At 42.0% G+C, this 25027-nt stretch overlaps 2 protein-coding genes across 8 annotated transcripts in view; one reads left to right on the top strand and one right to left on the bottom strand.

Moving 5' to 3' along the window:
* ERP44 (endoplasmic reticulum protein 44) overlaps positions 1 to 19707 on the bottom strand; it is a 118685-nt gene extending 98978 nt beyond the window's left edge. Inside the window, exon 1 of the mRNA XM_045007491.1 lies at positions 19501 to 19707. Within this exon, the coding sequence (XP_044863426.1) occupies positions 19501 to 19557 (57 nt within the window). The 5' untranslated portion in view covers positions 19558 to 19707. The remainder of the gene's footprint in view (positions 1 to 19500) is intronic.
* A 138-nt stretch (positions 19708 to 19845) lies between these two features.
* Positions 19846 to 25027, top strand: part of INVS (inversin) — a 234669-nt gene continuing 229487 nt past the window's right edge. For 2 of the 7 annotated variants that reach the window (XM_045005806.1, XM_045005801.1), the window contains exon 1: positions 19846 to 19967. The gene's annotated coding sequence lies outside the window, so the exon portion shown is untranslated. Of the gene's footprint in view, positions 19968 to 20078; positions 20099 to 21874; positions 21898 to 25027 lie in introns of those variants that run through there. The other 5 variants (XM_045005802.1, XM_045005795.1, XM_045005803.1 and 2 more) reach the window with 4 other exon arrangements.

Raw genomic sequence — 25027 nt, 5'->3', positions numbered from 1 at the left:
GAATGGCTCAGGTTTAGGAATCTCCTCACATCCTCAAGTGTGAACACTGATGCAAAGAATTCATTAAGGCCTGGTCTACACTACGACTTTAGATCAAATTTAGCAGCATTACCCTGATTTAACCCTGGACCCATCCACACAACAAAGCCCTTTTTTCCGACATAATGGGCTCTTTAAATCAATTTCTTTACTCCACCTCCGACGAGGGGATTAGCGCTGAAATCGGCCTTGCCGGGTTGAGTTTGGATAGTGTGGATGCAATTCGACGGTACTGGCCTCCGGGAGCTATCCCAGAGTGTTCCATTGTGACTGTTCTGGACAGCGCTCTCAACTCAGATGCACTGGCCAGGTAGACAGGAAAATGCCCGCGAACTTTTGAATTTCATTTCCTGTTTGGCCAGCGTGTTTGCAGAGCTCATCAGCATGATGTGCACATTGCTGGGGGTGGCTTTGCATCAAGGAGAAACACGAACAACTGTCACAGAGAATGGCCCCCTCAAGGATTGAACTCAAAACCCTTAGCAGGCTGTTGAGTTCACAAAACAAATCGAGTCAATTTCTTGTTTTGATCCATCAATCTTTTACATCTTAGGCTGGCAGACTGTGCAGTACGACTGCTAGCCATCATTATCTCCTGGGTGCTCGGCAGAAGATGGGAATGACCTGGCTGAGTCACTCCCATGTCTGCACAAGCACCCTGACCGACCTCACTGAGGTCGGCTAAAAGAGCACCCAGGAATACGACGACTATGGCTACCAATCGTAATGCACCATCTGCTGCGAAAAGGCAATGAGCTGCTGCTGTGTAGCAATGCAGTCCCACGTCTGCCAGCACCCAGGAGACGAATGGTGACTGTGAGCTGAGCGGGCTCCATGCTTGCCGTGGTATGGCGTCTGCACAAGTAACCCAGGAAAAAAGGCGTGAAACAATTGTCTGTCGTTGCTTTCATGGAGGGAGGGAGGGAGAGGGGAGTCTGACGACATGTACCCACTACCACCCGCAACACTGTTTTTTACCCATCAGGCATTGTGATCTCAACCCAGAATTCCAGTGGGCAGCAGAGACTGAGGGAACTGTGGGATAGCTACCCACAGTGCAACGCTCCGGAAGTCGACGCTAACCTCGGTACTGTGGATGCAGTCCGCCGATTTAATGCACTTAGAGCACTTTGTGTGGGGACACACAATCGACTGTATAAAAATGATTTCTAAAAAAACAACTTCTATAAATTTGACCTAATTTCGTAGTGTAGACATACCCTTAGTTTCATTTAGTTGGCCTTATCATCCTTGAGTGCTCCTTTAGCATTTCAATTATCCAGTGGCCACACTGGTTGTTTAACAGGCTTCCTGATTCTTAAGTACCGGTACTTAAAATTTTTTTTGCTCTTACTTTCTGAGTCTTTGCCTAGCTGTTCTTCAAAGTCTTTTTTGGCCTTCCTAATTATATTTTTACATTTCATTTGCCAGAGTTTATGCTCCTTTCTATTTTCCTTACTATAATTTAACTTCCACTTTTTTTGCCTCTCACTGCTTCTCTTACTTTGTTATTTAGCCATGGTGGCACTTTTTTGGTTCTCTTACTATCTTTTTTAATGTGGGATATACATTTAAGTTGAGCCTTTATTATGGTGTCTTTAAAAAGTTTCCATGCAGCTTGCAGGGATTTTACTTTTGATGCTGTACCTTTTAATTTCTGTTTAACTAACTTCCTCATTTTTGTGTAGTTCCCCTTTCTGAAATTAAATGCTAGTGTTGGGCTGCCGTGGTGTTTTCCCCACCACAGAGATGTTAAATTTAATTATATTGTGGTCACTATTACCAAGCGGTCCAGCTACATTCACCTCTTGCACCTGATTCTGTGCTCCACTTAGGACTAAATCAAGAATTGCCTCTCCTCTTGTGGGTCCCAGGACTAGCTGCTCCAAGAAACAGTCATTTAAGGCGTTAAGAAATTTTATGTCTACATCCCATCCTGAGGTGATATGTACCCAGTCAATATGGGGATAGTTGAAATCTCCCATTATTATTGAGTTTTTTTATTTTAATAGCCTCTCTAATCTCCCTGAGCATTTCACAGGCACGCTTACTATCCTGGTCAGGTGGTCGGTAATATATCCCTACTGCGATATTCTTATTATTCGAGCATGGAATTACTATCCATAGAGATTCTATGGTATAGTTTGGTTCATTTAAGATTTTTACTTCATTTGATTCTACGCTTTCTTTCACATATAGTTCCACCACTCCTCCCCTCCAGCACGACCTGGTCTGTCCTTCTAATATATTTTGTACCCTGGTATTACTGCGCCCCATTGATTATCCTCATTCCATCAAGTTTCTGGGATGCCTATTATATCAATATCTGCATTTAATATGAGGTACTCTAGTTCATCTTATTATTTAGACTTCTAGCATTGGGATATAAGCACTTTAAAAACTTGTCAGTTTTTAGCTGTCTCCCATTACATGATGTAATTGAATGAGACTTTTTTTCATTTGACTGTTTCTCATCAGATTTTAATTTCAAAGAGGAATAGACACTGGGCGACATCCATCAATCTGGTGTTCAAGTCAAGTATCTCTTAACTGTAAGTATCTATGGATGTCTACTTTCTGCAGCTTCCTAATTACTAAAAGGATCACTCTAGATCAGTGGTCCCCAACCTTTTCGTCTAGCGGGCGCCAGACGAAGGACCGTGGTGGCGGTGGAGCACCTGCTGAAATGCCGCCGAATTTCTGCGGTATTTCGGCGGCAACATCTCTCGATGACATCACTTGTTGGCGGCAAGCGGTGTCATCGAGAGGCATCGCCGCCGAAATGCCGCAGAAATTCGGGGGCGATGCCTCTCGATGACGCCGCTTGTCAGCGGCAACCAGCGTCATCGAGAGGCGTCGCCGCCAATGGTTCAATATATCTGGCTCACCAATTACTACAGTAAGTAATTATATCGGTTGATAAGGATAACAAGAATTACTGCAATACTTGACAGGAAAGTTAAGAAAGAATATTGTTCTTTTAATCTAATCCAGCAGTTCTCAAACTGTGGGTTGGGACCCTGTTTTAATGGGGTCGCCTGGCTTACATTTGCTGGGGCTAGGGGCTAGGGCCAAAGCCTGAGACCCACTGTCTGGGGCCGAAGCCTGAGGGCTTCAGGCTTGGGCAATGGGGCTCAGATTACAGGCTTCAGGCCCCCCACCCCCTGGGGACAGTGGGGCTTTGGCTTTGACTCCCCCCCACATGGGGCGGCAGGGCTTAGGTGGGCTCAGGCTTCAGTCTCCCCTCCTGGGGTCATGCAACAATTTTTGTTGTCAGAAGGGGGTCGCAGTGCAATGAAGTTTGAGAATCCCTGCTCTAATCAATAGGGCTAAATCTGAAACGAGCAGAAGCTGACTCTCACCTTTGTTTTAAAGGGAGTATAATTCTTAGAATGAATTCTTTATAGCTTCCCACTTTGGTGTTCTCCATCTAAGTTTCTCTGAACATATAACCTATATTGAACTCTGTTTACTTAGAATAAAGTCTACAGTACAACCATTACAGTTCTGCAGCTGTGCTGCTGCAGTGAATATGCTTCCTACATTGACAGAAAGCTTTTTTCCTGTTGATGTAGGTAATTCACCTCTCCAAGAGGTGGCCACTAGGTCAAGGGAAGAATTCATCAGTCAACCTAGCCACATCTACACAGGGGGTTAGGTCGACCTAACTATGTCATACAGGGAGTGAAATTTTTCATAGCCCTGAGTGATATAGCTAAGTCGATTTAATTTTTTATGTGTAGACCTGGCCCCAGTTTATTCCCCTCCCCACACTACGGCCTTATCTATACTCCAAAGTTTGGTCAACGTGAGTTTCATTGGCATACTGCTACCAACTTTTGTATATCATTCACTAACATGCATACTTGGCTGTTTGTGTCAGTGCTGCACGTACTCACAAGTGGTTGCATCAATGGAAAATGTGGTGTACCATGCATAGATAGCCCAGTGTGCTTCACATCACCATCTGGCTGAATGCCTTGTGGGACATCTTTGCAGTACTTTGTGAGATACCCGCATTTCACCAACAGACTTTTAGGAACTAAGGGCAACGTTCCCCACTTTCTCCATCCCATAATTATTGTGACACGTGGAAGTTTTTAAAAAGGTACATGTGTCACTTTTTGGTCTGCACCTTCGTTATGGCAGAAGCATGAACCCTGCAGAGCTCAGTGCAGTTCTAATGGCCATTGCTAATACAGAACACATGATACTTCTGTATTTGCAGAACTTGAACAAGTACTACAACTGGGTTTGTGATGAGGCAGCTGCGGAGATGTTCAAGCACAATAGCTAGATGATGGACACAGTGAATGAAAACGCTGGCATTCAGATTAGCTCCACCCAGTGGTCACTGCTTCTGGGCCTGAGAAACTAACACTGATTGGTGAGATTGCATCATAATGCAGGTTTCAGATGATGAGAGGAAGATGTAGAACTTTTGGATGCAAAAGGCCACATTCCTGGATCTATGTGCAAGCTTCGCCCAGACCTTCAGCACAGGGACACCGAATTAAGAGCTGGGATGACAGTGGAGAAGCAAGGGGCAATCACTCCAGAAGCTTGCAATGCTGGATTACTGTCGGTCACTGGTCAATCAGTTTTGAGATGGAAAATCCACAGTGGGAACTGCTGTCATCCAAGAGTGTAAAATCCTTACGTGTTCCCTGCTGCATAGGACTGCAACTCTTAGGGTACGTCTTCACTACCCGCCGGATTGGCGGGTACCAATCGATTTCTCAGAGTTCCATATATCGTGTCTCATCTAGACGCGATATATCGAACCCCGAACACGCTCCCGTCGACTCCAGAACTCCACCGAAGCGAGTGGCGGTAGCGGAGTCGACGGGGGAGCTGCGGACGTCGATCCCGCGCCGTGAGGACGGGTAAGTAATTCGAGCTAAGCTACTTCGACTTCAGCTACGCTATTCACATAGCTGAAGCTGTGTACCTTAGATTGACCCCCCCCCCTTAGTGTAGACCAGGCCTTAGGGTAATGTGCAGGAAACAGTGGAATGGATTTGCAGGATTGGGGTGCAAACTGTGGTGGGGTGATAGCACACATTCCTCTACTGGCACAATCCCCCTTGCCACTGAGTGCACAAACAGAAAAGGATAATTTCATGGGTAGCAAGTGCTAGTGGATCACCAGGGACATTTCACTGATATAAGTGTAGGCTGCTCAGGAAAGGTGCATCACACTCGCATCTTTCAGAATACAGGACTCTTCCAAAAAAAAAAAATCTGCAAGCGGGGACATTCTTCTGCAACCTGCACATTCAGATTGGTCATGTTGAAATGCCAATAGTGATTCTGAGAGACCTATCCTACCCTTGCTTCCCCGGCTCATTAGCCTCTACACTGGCTACCTCGACAGCATCAAAAAAAGATTTAATTATTGGCACAGCAAGTGCAGCATAACTGTTGAAGGTGCTTTTTGTAGATTGAAGGTTTGCTGGTGCTGTTTCCTTCACTGAGGGCCAATCTAGTCAATAAACTTCCCCAGCAGCCGCATTTTGTGTACTCCATGGTATCCAAGAGGCAAAGGAAGAGAGGCTATCGGCAGGCTGGAGGGGTGAGGTGGACCAGCTGTGTGCTGAATCCGAACAACCAGAAACAAGGATTATTAGAAGAGCCAGTCATGGAGCTATATGGCTGAGGGAGGTCTTAAAAGAACATTTTAACTGTCAGCCATGATTGTGTGATGCTTTTGAGAACTAGTGTGCCATTCGTACGGAGCTTAAATTTCAGTGATCACTGACTCCCTTTACAAATTCTGTAATGCAACTATAATATTTGAGGTCAACTAATAAATGTACTCTGAGTTTCCAAAAAAGAATGGTCACCTGCCTCTCATAACTACTGATCTTCATGTGTTCCATATTCATTAACTAGACGTGTTCATCAGTGTTGCAGAGTTTTCCCTAGCAGTACCTGTACAGACGGACATGCCTGCAATCTTGTGTCCTCAAGCTCCTAGAAAAGGGTATAAAAGGCAGAGCCAAACCTTCAGTTCCTTCATACCATACCCTTAGATGAGAGACTCCAATGCACAGAAAAGGAGGGTGGGTTACATAATGGCATAGTTGACATCTCAAAGAACAAGTTTGAGTGACTGCATATGTCTATATACTAGGTGACTCCCAAGCAGTTTTCAGTGGACGTGAGACCAGGAGGCTCATCAGAAGAGGAACTTCAGAACTGCTTTCCCTATGTTAGTGTCTCCCCTTGAGGCAGCAGTAATCTCATAACATCTAGCAAAGGTGGGGAGTGAGGACCCTATTGCTGCTCTGTAAATGTCCACAATCAGGGCATTACTCACAAATACTGTGAATGTTGAGTGTGCTCTAGCTGAATGAAAAGACAACTTTTCCAGGGGGGCGACACCCTTAGTGATGTGGCACATGACAATACAGCTAGTGATTCACTTGGACAGCTGTTGTGCTGTTACCAGATATCCCCTCATTCAATCTGTCTAGGAGATGAATACTTGGCCCCTGCACCCAAAAGCTTGCAATCTAAACTGACTACAAAAACACACAGAAATTAACCCAGAAGGGAGTGGGGGACAAAGAGGAGGCAATATGTTACTCCCTTAAACAAGAGCATCACAGCTAGTAATCCCCCCAACACCCCCTCCACCCTCAAAAAGCAACCCCCGCATTATATGCTCATGTAAATAACCTCCCCATCTCCTCTCTCAAAAAATCCCTTTCAAACCACCCCCCCCCCCCCAAAACACACTTATCTCCTTGTGGAAAATATGAAAATTCTATCCTAATGAGGGGTGTGACATATCACATCTCTGGAGAGGTCCCTCCCTGCCTCTTCTGTTCCTCCTTCTGTTGCTTCTTATGAATCTATAGTGTTTATCACCTATCCCCCACCACGTGATCTGGGAGTTTGTAAGGGTCCTGCAAGGAAGAGGGAAGCATGCCTGACAACATTTTGATTGGCTGCAATCTTATGGAACAACAGCAGTGGCTACTTGCTGATTGAAATACAAGAGATACTTCATAACCTAGAGAGCATCCCATAAGTAGTGAGATATTAGTAACAGTGATATAATAAATTATGCAGAACCAGGGAAAATCAAAATCATATGTATTGATTTTTTTAACCAGACATGGACACAGAAAAAATGTTAAAGCTAAGTGCAAGCTCTGTTCTGAATATGTGACATGTAGATAGAATGGAAAAACCATGTTAAATTCTTGTGGTGTGTATCCAGTTACTGTCAAAGATAGATTATCGCAGTCAAAAACCAAGAAAGGGAAAACTAGTTTGCATCAAAATTTGTTTTCTGCCGTGCATTCTCCTTCTATTTCGTCTTCAGCAGCATCAACACAAAGCATAGAGTCTTTTGATGAAGATAGCAATATCAGTGACAATGAAAGTGAAGCTAACTCCATTTCTTCGTCTTTTAATAAGAATTTTGCTACTCCATCTGCTTCAAACAACAAAAACTCCTACTTCTGGAAAGTCTGCAGACATTCATCAACTCAGTATTAGGTTTTTCAATAAAATATCCCAGAAAAAGGAACTTGGGCGTGTGTTGTATTGTTGGCAGATATTCAAGCCAACAAAACATTTCATATAGTCTAAAATCTTTATATGTTGGAACTTTTTCATAAATTGTACCCAATTTACAAAGTACCAAGTAGGAAACAACTTGCAGGAAATCTTCAGAATGTTGAAACAGGTGATGTGAAAAAGAGTTGGTGTTCTCATTGCGCAAGCTCCTTGTGTCTCTCTAGTGTCTGTGAATACTGACCCATTCATCAAAAAGGATGCCATCAACCTCATTGTAACAACTCTACAACCAATGTTTTACTAATTCCAATGCACAACTAGCAACATATTGCTGACCATTTTAAAAATAACCAGAGAATTGGGGCCCCAGAAGGTTATTTAGGTTGTGAATGACATTACGGCTAATATGAAAACTGCTTGGGCTAAGTTGATAAAGGAGTATCCATGCCTTCTGTGTTATGGATGTGCTGCTCATATGATGCATCTTTTCAATGTTGATGTTGAAGATCTGACAGCTTTATTATATGTGACAAAAGTGAAAAGCATTGTCGAGTTTTTTTTAAAAAAAACAAACAAACAAGTACCAGCAGCTATTTTTCAGAATCATTTAGTACAGCACTCAATTTCATCCACATTACCCGTCATACTCAATGGGCATCTTCTATTAAATGTCTCAAATATCTTTAAATATGCAAAAAGGCTCTTCAATCAGCTGCTGTTGAAGAAACGGCGGCCAAGTCTTGCCCCCTAGTAATCCACACTGACATTTTTGATGATGTTGTCTTTTGGATGTAAAACCCCAAATTCATTTCACAGTTTGAACCTGTAGCTGAGTTCATGCAGAACATGTAAGTAGAAGGTTACTCAGCTTGTGCAGTAAGTGAGGTTCTTCAAGATGTGTCCCCCTGTTGGAGCTCCACTCCAGGTGACAGTGCGTCTCGACATCGTTGATCAGAGATCTTCTGTAGCAATGCCTGGTTGGGCCGCGCATGTGCAGCTGCTGTCTCGTGGCATTGTTAGAGTCTGTTCAGTGTGTGCACGGTGCAACCTCCTCAGTTCTTTCTCTACCACAGAGTCTTCTTTCTTGAGCTCCAAAGTAGAGGGGAGGAGGGTGGGTAGTGGAGCACCCACAGGGACACACATCTTGAAGAACCTGTTACTGCACAAGCTGAGCAACCTTCTCTTCTTCGTCAAGTGCTGTCTCTGTGGGTGCTCCACTCCAGGTGAATGTAGACAATTACCCAGTATGGTTGTGGGGACTTTGCAGTTATGTGCATTGTAGCAGCGGAGAGGACAGTAAGGCCTACTATGGCATCCACCCTGGCATCCTGTGTGATGGCATAGTGCTTGACAAAAGCAGAGAGAGTGGCCAGCTTCAGCTGTACACATCACTGGCTGTGGCCACTGTGAAGTGAACAGGACAAATCAAGGACTCTTCCAGCACCAAAGGATCCAATGTGTATTAAATGGTTCACTGCCACTAAGGAGTGCAATTGTGATCCCTCCTGGAGACTGAAGGAATAAGTCCCACTGCTCTGTAGCAATGTAGATGCTATAGTAGTACTTTTCATTCAGACTTGCAGATTAATAATTGCATAGTAGTCATGCACAAAATTTTAAAGGTTTATACTTAAATATTAAGGCTGTCAAGCGATTAAAAAAATAATTACATGAATAATCGCACTGTTAAACAATAATAGAATACCATTTAAATATTTTGGATGTTTTCCACATTTTCAAATATATTGATTTTAATGATAACAGAATACAAAGTGTACAGTGCTCACTTTATATTTATTTTTATTACAAATATTTGCACCTTAAAAATAATAGAAATAGTATATTTCAATTCACCTAATACAAGTGGTCTAGTGCAATCTCTATCATGAGAGTTGAACTTACAAATGGAGAATAATGTACAAAAAATGCATTAAAAAATAAAACAATGTAAAATTGAAGAGCCTGCAAGTCCACTAAGTCTACTTCTTGTTCAGCCAATTGCTCAGAGAAACAAGTTTGTTTACATTTACAAGAGATAATGATTTCTGCTTATTCACAGTGTCACCAGAAAGTGAGACCAGGTGTTTGCAAGGCACTGTTGTAGCTGGCATTGCAAGGTATTTACGTGCCAGATGGGCTAAAGATTCATATGTCCCTTCATGCTTTAACCACCATTCCAGGGCACACGCATCCGCGCTGATGATGGGTTTTGCTCGATAACAATCCAAATCAGTGCAGACCAACGCATGTTCATTTTCATTATCTGAGTCAGATGCCCACAGCAGTAGGTTTCTCTTCTTTTTCAGTGGTTCAGGTTCTGTAGCTTCTGACTGGAGTGTTGCTCTTTAAAGACTTCTGAAAGGATGCTCCAAACCTCGTCCCTTTCAGATTTTGGAAGGCACTTCAGATTCTTAAACCTTGGGTCAAGTGCTGTAGCTATCTTTAGAAATCTCACATTGGTACCTTCTTTGCGTTTTGTGAAATCTGCAGCTAAAGTGTTCTTAAAATGAACAACATATGCTGGGTCATCATCCGAGATTGTTAGAACATGAAATATATGGCAGAATGCAGGTAAAACAGCAGGGGACATTCAATTCTCCTCCAAGGAGTTCAGTCACAAATTTAATTAACTCATTTTTTTTAAAACTAGTGTCATCAGCATGGAAGCACATCCTCTGGAATAGTGTCCGAAGCATGAAGGGGCATACAAATGTTTAGCAAATCTGGCACGTAAATACCTTGCAATGCCAGCTACAAAAGTGCCATGCAAATGCCTGTTCTCACTCTCTGGTGACACTGTAAATAAGAACAGGGCAGCATTATCTCTTGTAAATGTAAACAAACTTGTTTGTCTTAGTGATTGGCTGAATGAGAAGTAGGACTGAGTGGACTTGTAGGCTCTGAAGTTTTGCATTGTTTTGTTTTTGAGTGCAGTCATGTAACAAATAAATAATCGACATTTGTAAGTTGCTCTTTCAAGACAAAGATTGCACTACAGTACTTCTATGAGGTGAACTGAAAAATACTATTTCTTTAATCATCTTTGTAATATTTGTAATAAATATTTGTAATAAAAAATATACACTTTGATTTCAATTACAACACAGAATATGAAAATGTAGAAAAACATCCAAAATACTTACTAAATTTAAATTGATATTCTATTGTTTAACAGTGCGATTAAAACTGCGATTAATCAATTAATTTTTTAAATCACAATTAGTTTTTAAGAGTTAATCGCATGAGTTAACTGCAATTAATTGACAGTCCTATGAAATATACATCCTCCTATTCAAATTTGGATAGGACCGTAATCCTCAAAGTTCTCATTTGGTCACTTGAGTTATTTGGGAATAAAAAAGGCCCCCAATTTTTTATTAAGCGAGGAAAAAATGAAGTTAGGTTTACAATAAATAAGTTTACAGTGCTCCATAACCATATACCTGAAACAATTTAGCTTGGACTTTCAAAGGAAGATTTGGCTTTGGGATGAGACTATGCATACAAAGTTACAGCCTAAAAGGACATTTTTCATGAAGTTACGAAATAACTGAAAAGTAAAAGGGTTTATTACAAAAATCTCTTCTAAACTAAGTCCTAAGGCTTGCTCCATATGAAAGTTAATACACACACACGGAGCAGACAACCTAACATTTTCCAACCAGAAGAGATTTTCATATGTTTAAATACATATTTCTTAGTATTTGGGGACTTGTCCTTTGAATTATCAATTTAAGAAAGATAGGATTCATTTCTGCTAAACACTGCAGCCAGAGAGTTATTACAAGATAAATTGACCAGTATATTGTTTTAGGTTAAAATCTTGAATGTAGAATATCCAATAGCTAAAATTTAAACAGGATTACATATGTAAATATTTGTACGGTTTTAAGTAACATTGCTGTCATTTGTTAGCCCAAACGAAAAGAAAAAAAATCCTATCCTATCTTAATTATACTGTTTTTAACTACACCAGCTTTAAATGTCAATCAGAGGTAATCCCCAAGAGGCCCACACACTTGCTGAGCTGCCTTCACTAATTAATGGATCATTAGTAAGAAAGAACCCCTTACTGCTACCCTGTGCACCACATACTGTCTTAATTACCTTTGTAAAGCAACCAATTTGTCTTTCACTCATTTGGCCTGAAATCCCAAGTGATTTGACTCAAAAAGCTTTATGTATAAAAATGTTTTAAGAGAATCTCATTTTAGACATCAGCCAAAAAAAAAAAAAAAAGTGGACACAGTTTTCACCAAGATTTAAGAAAGGGGGTTTTAATAGTTAACTATAAAAAAAAGTTAAATGTGAAGTTGAGAGCATTAATAGCACAATGAATATAGAAAGTAGAAAAACAATCCTTATAGGATCACAAATTTGCATATATCAATCAGACAGTCTCTCTGCAGCTATTGACACAGCTGGCCCTGATGTACCGCTGATCTGATTACATGACATAGCTGGAGTAGATGGCACAGCACTACAATGGTTAGTCATTCCTTTTCAATAGTACCCAGAGAGTGATTTCCTCTTCCCTAGAAATCATTGCCTGCAGAGCCCCCAAGGAATGAAATCCATTCCTCTTCCTGTTGGATAGCTACATGAGACCACTTGGAGAAGTAGCAACATGCCAGGAACTCAACTGCCAACAATTTGACAACACAATGGCATATCTCCTTTTCTACAGATGCAAAAACACAAACTCAAGTCAGGCATATTAAAGCGAGGCTAAGCAAAAAGAGAAGACACTGAAGAACTGGCTGGGTTACCATCTTCTCCTTTAACAAGAGCATCTGGCCCAGTCCTTCCCTCCCAACCCTCAATTCTCGAAGATGTGCGACGACTCAAGTTCATATCTGACTCACCACTTAGCCTAAAAGACCAGGTAGCCTCAGTGATAAAAAAAAAATGCTTTCTTCCACCTCCAGCTTGCTAGAAGTCTCATCTTTTCCTCCCAGAACTGATCACAGCGATCTATGCATTTGTCACCTCCACATCATATTACTGGAACTCCCTGTATTTGGGGCTTAAGGTGGCAGCAATGTGGAGACTTCAGATCATGTGAAATATGGCAGCCTGCCTCCTCATGAGACAGGTCACCATAAGCACATTTCCTCTGTGTTCTAATTCACTTTCATTGCTGATTAAACTTCTAAGAATGGGTCAGGACTCATCAACTCCTCCATTTTCAATCCACCAAGACAGCTTTGCTCTTCTGGGACAACACATCCCATAAAACCCAGGACAAATCATGAGAGAGCTGGAGACAAGTACAAAACATTCAATTATGGAACAAGCTTCCAGAGGACTTCTGTCTCATGCAGATTCTGACCACTTTCAGAGTATGTTATAAGGACCAAAGACATTCCTCTTTGACATTTCCCACTATAGCCAAATTAATGTGAAGAGAGAAAGGCAAGATAAAGGAAAAACAATAAAAAAGGAACACCTGAATACCCAAGCACAGCTGCCTATACCTGGGACGGGAGAAGAGCAGGAGACTTACTAAGCCCTCCGGTGCCGTCATTATGCAGATCTAATACCTGAGATGCAGTCAGCTACTCAGATTGCGCATACAGAAAATTTCTGATGGATGAAATCCTGGTCCAAGCTAAGCCAATAAGAGTTTTTCCACTGACTTCAATGGGGCCAGGATTTCACTCTCATTGAGAATTACCATGACCCTTTGTGTACGACTTAGCTGCCAAGAGGACCAACATGATGTAATATATTAAATACAGTTTTCCCAGCTGTTGAAGCAAGACGTACAGTTCAACAATCACCATTGGCTGAATCGTCAGGCAGGCTCCAGAAGGCATCACATAATTCAGTACCAACTGAAGTCTGCAAGTTTACCGGGCTCATCTGGGGAATACGGTCAGGGAAAATCATACCTCTGTGGGGAGTTTTACATGTAAGTATTTTAAATTGGAATGATATGAATCTCTCTTATCTTTCATGGTCAGTCCATTTCTCAGTAGTAGCATCCCTCAAAAAAAGGGGGAGATATGAAACAGCATGTTACAACTAGGGCTGTCGATTAATCGCAGTTTACGCACACGATTAACTGAAAAAAGTAATCGTGATAAAAAAAGTAATTGCGATTAATCGCGCTTTTCATCGCACTGTTAAACAATAGAATATAAATTGAAATGTATTAAATATTTCTGATTTTTTTCTACATTTTCAAATATATCTATTTCAATTACAACAGAATACAAAGTGTACAGTGCTCACTTTGTTATTCTTTTTTATCATTTTTACAGCGCAAATATTTGTAATAAACAAAAGATAGTATTTTTCAATTCACCTCATACAATTACTGTAGTGCAATCTCTTTATCATGAAAGTGCAACTTATAAATGTATTTTTTGTTACATAACTACACAAACAAAACAACATAAAACTTTAGAGCCTACAAGTCCACTCAGTCCTACTTTGCACTAAATCGTTCCAAAAAACTGCTTCACATTGTTATGTTCAAACTTCCAGAGAAATCAACATCAGGCAATTTACTGCTTGTTTGTTTGAGCCATTATGACAAAATGAAATTCATCATTCAATATATAAGGGGCTTCCTAAACCCAGGGTTGTGAGTTCAATCCTTGAGGGAGCCATTTAGGAATTTGGGGATTGGTCCTGCTTTGAGCAGGGGGTTGGACTAGATGATCTCCTGAAGTCCCTTCTAACCCTAATAATCTATGATTCTATGACTGATTTGTGACACCAGGCCTAAAGGAGGACAAAAACCTCAAACTCAATCAAGATCTGTTTCAATTTAAAGCTGAACTGGAAACTCTTTGGTAGTTCACTGTCCAAAACATGTTTTAAAGCCATTATCCTCAACACCTACAAATGCTTCGGTATGTAAGCTGCACACTGAAATATCCTCTGGAGAACATGAACTTAAAAATCAGAGTATAAGGCCAAAATTAGCAAAGAATAGGATCTGATTAGTAACTTCTATTAACTTAGAGGGAGGAGCGCAGAGGCATAAAGTAAGACTCTGTGTACAGTCAGTGACATCAAACCATACAATGAACAAGTGACAACATTACATGATATCTATCTAAAAATTAAAGCTATTTGCTACTGAGAAATGAGCTGAGCTTTAAGAATCAGCAACTTAAAAAAAAAAAAAAGGTAAACCGCAGGAAAAATACTTTTTTAAAAAGTTGCCAACTATTTTAAACAAGAATTTTTTTATTTGGTCAGTTTCTTCCTACTTTTATCTGTTTTCCTCTACTCCTGTATTCCTCTTTTTTCCCCCACTTTCACCTTGAGTGGTCCCTCAAAGACCTCAAATTAAGTTTTTATAACATAAAAAATACTTAGCAATGAGAACTAACAAACCATGTGCCTATCATTGCCCAGATTGATTTCCATTTACCGTATATACTCGTTCATAAGCCAAATTTTTTTTAGTAAAAAAGGGAAGCAACAGAGAAGGGGGTTGGCTTATGAATGGGTATAGAGAGGGAGAGGTGGGACACAGCCCCTCCCCACAACAGAGGGTGCAAGGAGAGGCAGCACAGCCAGCAGAGCCAGAAGGGAAGAGGAGGGGCAAGAGTCTCTCTGCTTCTGGCCACGCTGCTCTCCCCCCAGCCTCTGAAGCTGCTGCAGCACAGGGGCTGGCAGGCTGTGGCTGTGCCGGCCCGCTGGAACAGGCTGCAGCCATGCCGCCCAGCCTGCCAGAGCAGCTCCAGCCAGGCCAGAGACATCCTCCTCAGATAAGGTAGGAAGGGATGGGACAGGGAGAGTGTGGGGGTCCCAGGCTAGGGGTGGAGTCATGTGGGGGGTGGTCACAGGGGTTACTCCCCTGACCACCAACTTCTCCCCCCCCAAAAAATGTCCCCACCAGCTGCTGTCCCAGCCCATCAGAGTAAGCAGCTGGCACACCGGACACCTTTTTGTTTACTTAGTTTTACCTCCGTGCCTGAGGACGCTTGAGGTAAAGAAACCATCTCAGCCTGCCAGCGGCTTATCCTGATGGCCTGGGAGCCAAAGTTTGCTGACCCCTGAATTACAGGGTCGGCTTACGAACGGGTTATAAAAAATTTCTATTTTTACGTATCCATCTTGGGGTGTGGGGTCGGCTTATAAACGAACTGGCTTATGATCGAGCATATACGGTACTTACCCTGTCTTTTTTCCCCTTGGAGATCATATGTTCTACATGTCTGTGCAGCATCTAGCACCTTTTGGAAACGATCAAAACTATATACATAAAAAGGATCTTGTACACCAACACAAAAGCCAATCCCAAAAGTTTGCTGTGTGCAGAATCCTGGAAATAGCGGATATGAACAATAAAGGACATGTTTTTCCCACATGAAGAGTTTGTAGCATATTTTAGTAGGTGAAGACAGAATAAAAATGATATGCAAAATGTTACTATCTTATCTGAAAGATCTAAAGTTTGACTGATTTTCTTTTCATGACATAGTGCTAAGCAGGCACACTTCAGAAATTTATTTCTGTGAGGATATTGCTATACCCTACATTATAATAATCTGTGCCTATTAAGAGGCATGATGGCAAGTGACCTGACTCAAACAGGTAAGGGCTTTTTCAACACAGGACCAAGTTATATATGAAATTTGGGGTATTACCCTGATAATATCAAGCACTGCAACTTTGTTCTGTGTCCCCCACACACACACATACCTAGTTACTTTTTAATCACATACATGAAAAGTTGCAGTAGATGATCTATTTATGAAGAGATTTGCAGCTAAAATATATGGAAGTTCTTGATCTCATTACTTACTCATTTTTTGAAGCATCAACACACAAAAATAAGGCTATTTGCATGAAATCTGCATACATGCAGACTGCACTAATAACTAAGGAATAAAACTTCATTTATACACATTTTTTTCAATCTTGTATTTCCGAATTTCTATTGAGTTCTTGCAACAACAAAAGCTCAATTCTTTTGTTATATGTAAGGGTTCCAATAACCATAGCTGAACAATGCTCATATACATGCAACTAAAGCTATTGTATCATTGTAATAAAAATACAGGATTTGAACTCTTTGTATAAGCAGCATGCTATATGCAGCCATAAACAGTTATGAAATTTTATATACCTGAATACTGATATGGATGGTAAAACACTTATAATAATTTAACCAAAGTCTTTGTATCGTGGTGCTACATGGAGGGGTTTTCATTTAAATGCAGAGAATTTTTGGATACCAACTGTTTGAAATATAGTGAACTAATTCACAATAAGAGGCTAAGATGAAGTATGCTCAAATCCTGTATTTCATATTCCAAAACGGCACTGAGTTCTTTTCTGCTCATGTTATTAGCATTTCTATTAAGTTTCACAAGTTATTTTTATTATTTGTATTACTGTGGTACTTAGGCACCCTTGTCATGGACCAGGACCCTGTTGTGCTAGTCCAAGGGTCCCCAAACTGTGGAGTTCTTCTTTCAAACAGCGCTGTTCCCTCTAAAAATATAGGCCATCTAGCAAATGACAATTGCATCACTGACAATTTTTAAACCAAGACTGGATATTTTTCTAAAAGATCTGCTTTGGGAATGATTTTGGGCAAGTTCTGTGGCCTGTAGAGGTCAGACTAGATGATCACAATAGTCTCTTCTAACTTTGCAATCTAGGAAATAACTGAATACTGGAAACAAAACAGTAAACATTTCATGCACAAATACCATGATATAGTCCACCACATTTTAAATGAGGTATCAAGATTTGCAAGCATTTATTTATTTGAATCTTTGTACAACAAAAACATCAACCCTAGATATATTTGTGCTTTTCAGTGCATGACAGCGTGCGTTGGTATTTGAAAGCAACAAGAAATCCACTACGCAGTGGGATACAGTTAAGCAAATAACTCAGCAATAGTAACTTAGTTACTTTGTACTTGTAAACTAAAACTAATTTATCAGCATATACAATAGTGTATGTTATTTATGCAAAAGGAATACAGATTACAATTGCTGTAGATGCCATAATTTTCTATATGCCCAAACCTTTAAACTTTCAGCCGTAACACTAAATTAGAGGAACACTGTCAGTTAGGTTAGGCTCAAAATGTAGCTGCTTGAGAGTAGCATAAAATATAAAAAGTCATATTGGCAAACTGCCAGGAATCAACAGGCTCCAACTAATTTGTAAATTTATGTAAATATATTAATTTATGCCCATTTGTACTCTCACAATACATTAATACATTAAACATTTTATTAACTTTAAAGCTGTATGACTATTTGTATTTCCCATTCACCTGTCATACCCTTTTTTCCCCCTTGCCATTTTTTCCTCCCTTTTCATAGGTTTGCTCTTTTACCATACCCCTATGCTTCAATTATTCCTTTTTCTAACCAGGCTCCTCTTAATTAAAAGTTTAAAATAAAGCAGTTAAACGAATTAGTACCCTTGGCCCAAATCCTATTAATCTTACACAAGTCCCATGTACCTAAATGAATTACTTAGGCAATAAAGCCAACAGAACATGGCCCACTCTGGAAGCAGAATGTAAACAAGTTAACAAATAAGTTGAGCTATCTAGAAAAGGATGACTAAAAACCTTGTAGTACAAAACGTCCATATCAGTGACCATTTCAAGTTCATATAAAGCAGAGTTTGCAAATATTTACACAAGGTAATTTAATCATGTATTAACGAGGTATTAATTAAAAAAAAAACTGTTGCAATAGCATACCCAAAGACAGATACAGTACTTCAAAAACTGAATTGACAGTATGAGATCATTCAATTATGTTTTTCAACATTAGTTACAGAAGCCTTGTTGCTATTTATAAATACAGGCTTTTGTACTCAGCGCGTTTTCAAAAGTGGGTTGCAAACATTAAGACTCCACATATGCTCATGAGAAACAGAAAGCGAAACACTTTCACTGTCAATTTGAATGAAATGCTAGAAGTATACACTTGCTCCACTAGAAAATCTGCTGTTTTAACACAGCAACAAGGATTCTAATAAATGTATAATTTTAAAAACACCTGACAATGAGAATCTGAAGGGAAACTGTCAACACAAAGACATTTTTCAGAGCTCTCTTTTCTATTGTCACTAAGATCTAGGATTATTACAAATGAAGAAACTCAAGCTCCACATTAGATTCGTTTCTTTTTTACTCAGATCAGGGAAATGTTCACCCTCCCCCCCCCCAGCTTTTGAGATCTGCTGGGACTCGCTCTGGTATTTGTGAAGCGGGGACAGGCGCCGGTAAGCGATGCTACTCGATGGAGAGGACCCCGCTGTGCCCGGGGTACGCTCCCCGCCCAAGCCTCTGCCCCGCCCTACAGCCGGCGTGACCGACTCGTTCCGGGTTCGCAGCCTATCAGGCTGAGCCACAACAGAGGAGTCCGCCAACCGGGGAGCTGCCCCCGAGCCGCCGCTAGCCCCCCTCCGGGCAGCACATGCGGCGGCGCTGCAAGCCAGTCACCCCCCACCGCGCACACACACGGCCCGGAGCGGGCTCGGGGAGGCAGCTTCCATGGGCGGGAGGGTGTCAAGGGGCGAGAGCAGCACCACAGCTCGCCCCAAGGAGGGAGGGCGCCACCCAGAGTATCGGCCCCAATAAAGCGACCCCGCATCTGCCAGCTGGGGCCTCCGCCCACTGACACCCCCCCCCCCGCGCAGACAGGGCAAGATGTGCCTGAAACGACACGAGGAAGCGCGGCGGGAATCCCAGGGGTTACTAGGGGAAACTAGTCCCACACTAGCCGGGACACCTGCCACCCCTCCCGCCCCCAGCTCCGTCCCGTCCCACCCCCGCCAGCCCATCCCGGGACACTGACTAGGAGCCAGTGCCCCCTGCGGCAGCCGCCGCCGCCGCCGCCGCGCAGGCCGGTGAGAGCGGGGCAGCGCCCGGCTCGCAGGGGGCGGCGGGAGGCGCAGCGCCGGGCGGCTGGGCCGGTCACTCACCAAGAGCAGGAGGACGCAGCCGGGGTCAGGCGGGGGCAGGAAGATGGCGGGTCTCATGGTAGAACACTAGGGGCGGGGGTGATGCGGCTCCCACTCGCAGCGGCGGCAGCTCCGGCTCCTCACTTCCTCCGTCTCCAGGAAACACCCCGGACAAGTTCCACTGAGAGCTCCCGCCCCAGCCACACACTTCCGGGGGGGCAGCGGGGCACGCCGGGAATTGCAGTCCTGCCCGCAGAGGCGCGCGGAACACCATTTCCCGCCATGCACCTCGCGGAGGCGGGACCGTCGCAAGCCGCTGCCTTCTGGGAAAGGTAGTTATCCCGCCCCCCGCGCGCACACCTCCCGCGCGCGCACAGCCCAGCGGAGTGGGGCGACTCCCACAATGCACTGGGGGCGGCCCCGCCAGGCACCCGCTCCTCCCCTCCCCTCCCTGCGGCGCCGGGAGGGGCCCCGCGTTGGCGGCCCAGGTGAGTAGCGGGGCGGCCCCGTGCGCGGTGCCTCTCAGCCCTGCCCGGCGGCGCCCGCGGAGAGCTCGGCCCCGGGTGGCTGTGGGAGCGGGGCGGCAGCGCGGGGCGCCCCGGCCCCCACCGAGTGGCTCGTGGGTGAAGCCGAAAATCTCCGCTGTCTCTGAAGAGATTTCTGTTTCTAAAATGTCCCGCGAGCTGGGCCCCTGCCGTCCCCGCGGCTCCCACCCCATAGACCCCCCCCCCCGCCTCCGCGCCTCTCGGACCCCGCCACTCCCCGGGCTCCCCATCAGTGTCCAGCTCTCCCATCACCGTGGTACCCGGCTGCCAGCGTTGTCCCGCTGCTCAGGGTCACCAGTGACTGATAGGTTGCCAACCCTCCAGGATTGGCCTGGAGTCTCCAGGAATTCAAGATTAATCTTTAATTAAAGATTCTGTCACGTGATGAAATCTCCAGGAAAACATCCAACCCAAATTGGCAACCCTAGTGACTGCCCCGGGGAATGTTCAGGACAGTTCAGTTTGTCAGTATTTTGTTCTGGTTTTTAAACTCAGCTAGGGATTTTCTAATTAAAAATGGTGTGGCTGTTTATTAATTCTATTGTCTGTTGCGATAGCAAATGTGTGCTTCAGTTTAAAAAAAATTAAATACCACACTTTGCTAATGCCAGCTTAAACCAGATTTTCATTAGTTCAGGCCATAGCCAGGAAAGTAATTCCTTGTTCAGTGATATGTAATTAAGGTATTTACTTACTACAAGCATTCTTGGGTGTCAAATACTGTAGTAGCTGGATTCCAAAATATGTGCAGTTATCAAGAAACTGGAGGGAGCTCAGAGAATAACAAAATGGTTAAATAAAATTGAATGGAACATTTAAAACCCTTTGAGCAGTTCTAATTCAAACTATTCTTTGTATTTCTAATGTAAAAATAAGTATAAAGAAGCAAAACAGGCCACAAACCCATTTTAAAAACTCATTTGCAGATCAACTTCAGTTAAGTGTGCTATGGTGCTCATTACCCTGTGAGTGAGGCATAAGTTTGGAGTTAAGGGATCTGGAGTCTGTTCCTGCCTCTACCACAGACTACATGTTTGACCGAGGGCAAGTTACTTTGCCCAAATTTTACAGACATGGGTATCCAAATTTAGACACTGAAACCTCTATTCAAATCATATTTGGCTTAAATTTGAATTTATATGCTTAACTTTAGATGCTCAGTCTGACACATTCAACCCTAACATCTTTCTCAGTTTCTCTAGATATAAAATTAGTGTAATATCTACTTCATTCATATTTTAGAAGGCTTTTATATCTTTCAACGAACTATGCTGTTATACATGCAAAGCATATATCAATCAAAATTTGGTACAACTGGTTTATTATTGTCTTAAAATTGAACAAGTTGGCATCTTGCCAACAGAGGAAAGTGATGTCACTTTAACCTTGTGTATGTGAGCAAGAATCATCATAATTTAGGATGAAATCTCCCATAATTTAAGTCCTCTTGATGTCTAAGTAATTACCCATATTTTTGTTGTCATAATTAAAATGTAATGTTTGGGTTCTCAAAATTCATAAGGTAAATTACTGTTCCTAACTGTTCCTAATTCAAGTTTTAAGGACATTTAAAACAAGTAGGAAGTGTATTCATTAATAAAAGTTTTCAGTGAAATAACCTAATTCACACAGAGATGTTAATTATGTAATAACTAGATGATTGGAAACACCTATGGTTGATTTGTATTAAAAATAGTTCCAAAATGTCGTCTTTCAGAAAAAGAACCTGTAGTTTCTCTTGTGAGCCAGTTGCAAAGGCGGTAGCAGCAGTAGAGGCATTGCTTGATGCCTACCCCGCCTTTCGGAGTGGGAGGTGAACCCATTTGAGCCCACCTCTGAAATCTGGATATTCGCTGCCCAAGGTCAACCAACTGTGAGTGGGCTGCAGTGGGTTAATTAACACTGAGTCTCCTTCCCCTTTTAATAAAAGTTTTTGTTTGTTATACACAGACTTAGTGCTTTCAAGTGGGGAAGTATTGCCTCTTGGAGTGCCTGGGGGTGGTGGTTAGTTTTCTAAGGTTATTGGGTCAGGGCTCAAGCCGGTTCTGTTCTGTATTGTTAAAAGGATCCCCTACTTATTGAACATGGCCTTTGTTGCTGCCAACTCCATCTGATAAAAGGGTTCTACGTTGCAGGGCTTCTCTGGGATCCTGGATCAGTACCTTGACAAGCACATCTTGAGTAAACTTAATTTGTGAAACTGCCACAGCCACAATTCAAAAGCAGGTAGCCATAAGCCAACACCCACCGCACAGTATGTTGGGCAGTGTCCTTTGTCTCAGTTTCCTACCGTCTCCTTTCCCTCTATAGCACCCCCTCACAGTTAATTCAATTTGGTCAGTGAAGACCCAGAGTTTGGAGGTGTGTTTGCATGGGTTCAGCTCCCGTCCCTGAAAAGGAGGGGCGGGCATCAAGCAATGCTTCTACTGCTGCCACCATCTCTGCAACTTGCTTGCTGCTGCTGTCTCTGCTGCTGTACACTCATGCTTCCTTGCTGTTATCGCCGCTGCTTGCCACAAACTGCCACTTCTGCAATTGCATGGTCTCAGGTTCCACCACTTAGCCCAGTTCTTAATGATTTCACTGGGTGGTGGGGGACCTCTGTGCTGCTGGCTCTTCATTGTTACTCACTACAACAGTACCCCTGCGCCAGGCTTATGGCATAGCTCTCAGACCTGATCGTCCGTGATTTCAGTTCTAGTAATCACTGAACAGAACCATGGATTCTCAATTGAGTCCAGTCAGTTCTGTCCTTCAACACCAGATAAGGGAGAATCAAGTGGTGTCTGTAACTATTAGGCAGAGTCCAGATCATCAAGTAGAAACACCTGTCTCTATTCCTACCTCCTCTTATTTTTACTGGGATTTGGCATCCTTACTGCCTGTTTGGCAAGTGAGGTTCAGTTTAGGGATTGACCCTCTCAGTCAGGGCATGTTAAGTACAGTTCTGCTGCCCTTTACTCATACACTAAGGATAGCAACATTTAATTATCCCTGCATTTAATGTTCAAATTATCTAATACACAGGTTAAGGAAAGAGTGTCTATTAGGGCTGTCAAGCGATTAAAAAAAATGTGATTAATCGCACTATTAAATAATAATAGAATACCATTTATTTAAATATTTTCGATGTTTTCTACATTTTCAAATACATTGATTTTAATTATAACAGAATACAAAGTGTACACTGCTCACTTTATATTTATTTTTATTACAAATATTTGCACTGTAAAAAACAAAAGAAATAGTATTTTTCAGTTCACCTAATACAAGTACTGGAGTGCAATCTCTTTATTGTGAAAGTTGAACTTACAAATGGAGATTTATGTACAAAAAAAAAACTGCACTCTAAAACAAAACAATGCAAAACTGTAGAGCCAACAAGTCCACTCAATCCTATATCTTGTTCAGCCAATCGCTCAGACAAACAACTTTCTTTACATTTGCAGGAGATAAATGCAGGAGAACACTTCTTGTTCAGAATGTCACCTGAAAGTGAGAACAGGTGTTTGCATGGCACTGTTGTAGTCGGCATCACAAGATATTTACGTGCCAGATGGACTAAAGATTCGTATGTCCCTTTATGCTTCAACCACCATTCCAGAGAGCATGTGTCCATGCTGATGACGGGTTCTGCTCGATAACAATCCAAAGCAGTGCAGACTGACGCATGTTTATTTTCATTATCTGAGACAAATGCCACCTGCAGAAGGTTGATTTTCTTTTTTGGTAGTTTGGGTTCTGTAGTTTCCGCATCAGAGTGTTGCTCTTTTAAGACTTTTAAAAGCATGCTCCACACCTCATCCCTCTCAGATTTTAGACAGCACTTCAGATTCTTAAACCTTGGGTCAAGTGCTGTAGCTATTTTTAGAAATCTGACATCGGTACCTTCTTTGCGTTTTGTCAGATCTGGAGTGAAAGTGTTCTTAAACCAAACAACATGTGCTGGGTCATCATCCGAGACTGCTATAACATGAAATATATGCAGAATGTGGGTAAAAAAGAGCAGGAGACATACAGTCCTCCCCCCAAGGAGTACAGTCACAAATTTAATTGATGCATTATTTTTTTAACAAGTATCATCACCATGAAAGCATGTCTTCTGGAATGGTGGCCGAAGCATGAAGGGAAATCTGAATGTTTAGCATATCTGGCACGTAAATACCTTGCAATGCCGGCTACAAAAGTGCCATGCGAATGCCTGTTCTCACTTTCAGTGACATTGTAAATAAGAAGCATGCAACAGTATCTCCTGTCAGTGTAAACAAACTTGTTTGTCTTAGCAATTGGCAGAATAAGAAGTAGGACTAAGTGTACTTGTAGGCTGTAAAGTTTTACACTGTTTTGTTTTTGAATGCAGTTATGTAACCAAAAAAACCCTGCATTTGTAAGTTGCACTTTCACAATAAAGAGATTGCACTACAGTACTTGTATGAGGTGAATTGAAAAATACTGTTTCTTTTGTTTATCATTTTTACAGCGCAAATATTTGTAATAAAAAACAATAATATAAAGTGAGCACTGTACACCTTGTATTCTATGTTGTAATGGAAATCAATATATTTGAAAATCTAGAAAAACATCCAAAATATTTAATAACTTTCATTTGGTGTTCTATTGTTAACAGTGCGATTAAAACTGTGATTAATCATGGTTAATTTTTTGGGTTAATCGCGTGAGTTAACTGTGATTAATCTATAGCCCTGGTATCTATACATCTGAGTATAATTCTTAAATTATCCAAAAGTACAAAGTTTGGTTTAAAAGTCATAAAGTCCATATAGTGCATAATCTGCAATATACCAAATTTAGGTTAATAAATTTAATTCAGGGTGGATTTGATTTAAATCACTAGTGACAAAGACTTAATTTAATCATGGATTTCTACATAAAAGTGCATTCTTTTTGGTTGTTAACCTTAATACATATTCTTCACAACTCAGAGATAGATGTATGTTTCATTTTTAGAAGGTACACACTATACATTTGAAAAGTGATCTATT

Source organism: Mauremys mutica, chromosome 2 (assembly GCF_020497125.1).
Source record: "Mauremys mutica isolate MM-2020 ecotype Southern chromosome 2, ASM2049712v1, whole genome shotgun sequence".
Classification (NCBI taxonomy): Eukaryota; Metazoa; Chordata; order Testudines; family Geoemydidae; genus Mauremys; species Mauremys mutica.
The sequence above is the reverse complement of the archived record's forward strand: the minus strand, read 5'-3'. Positions and strand labels throughout refer to the sequence as shown.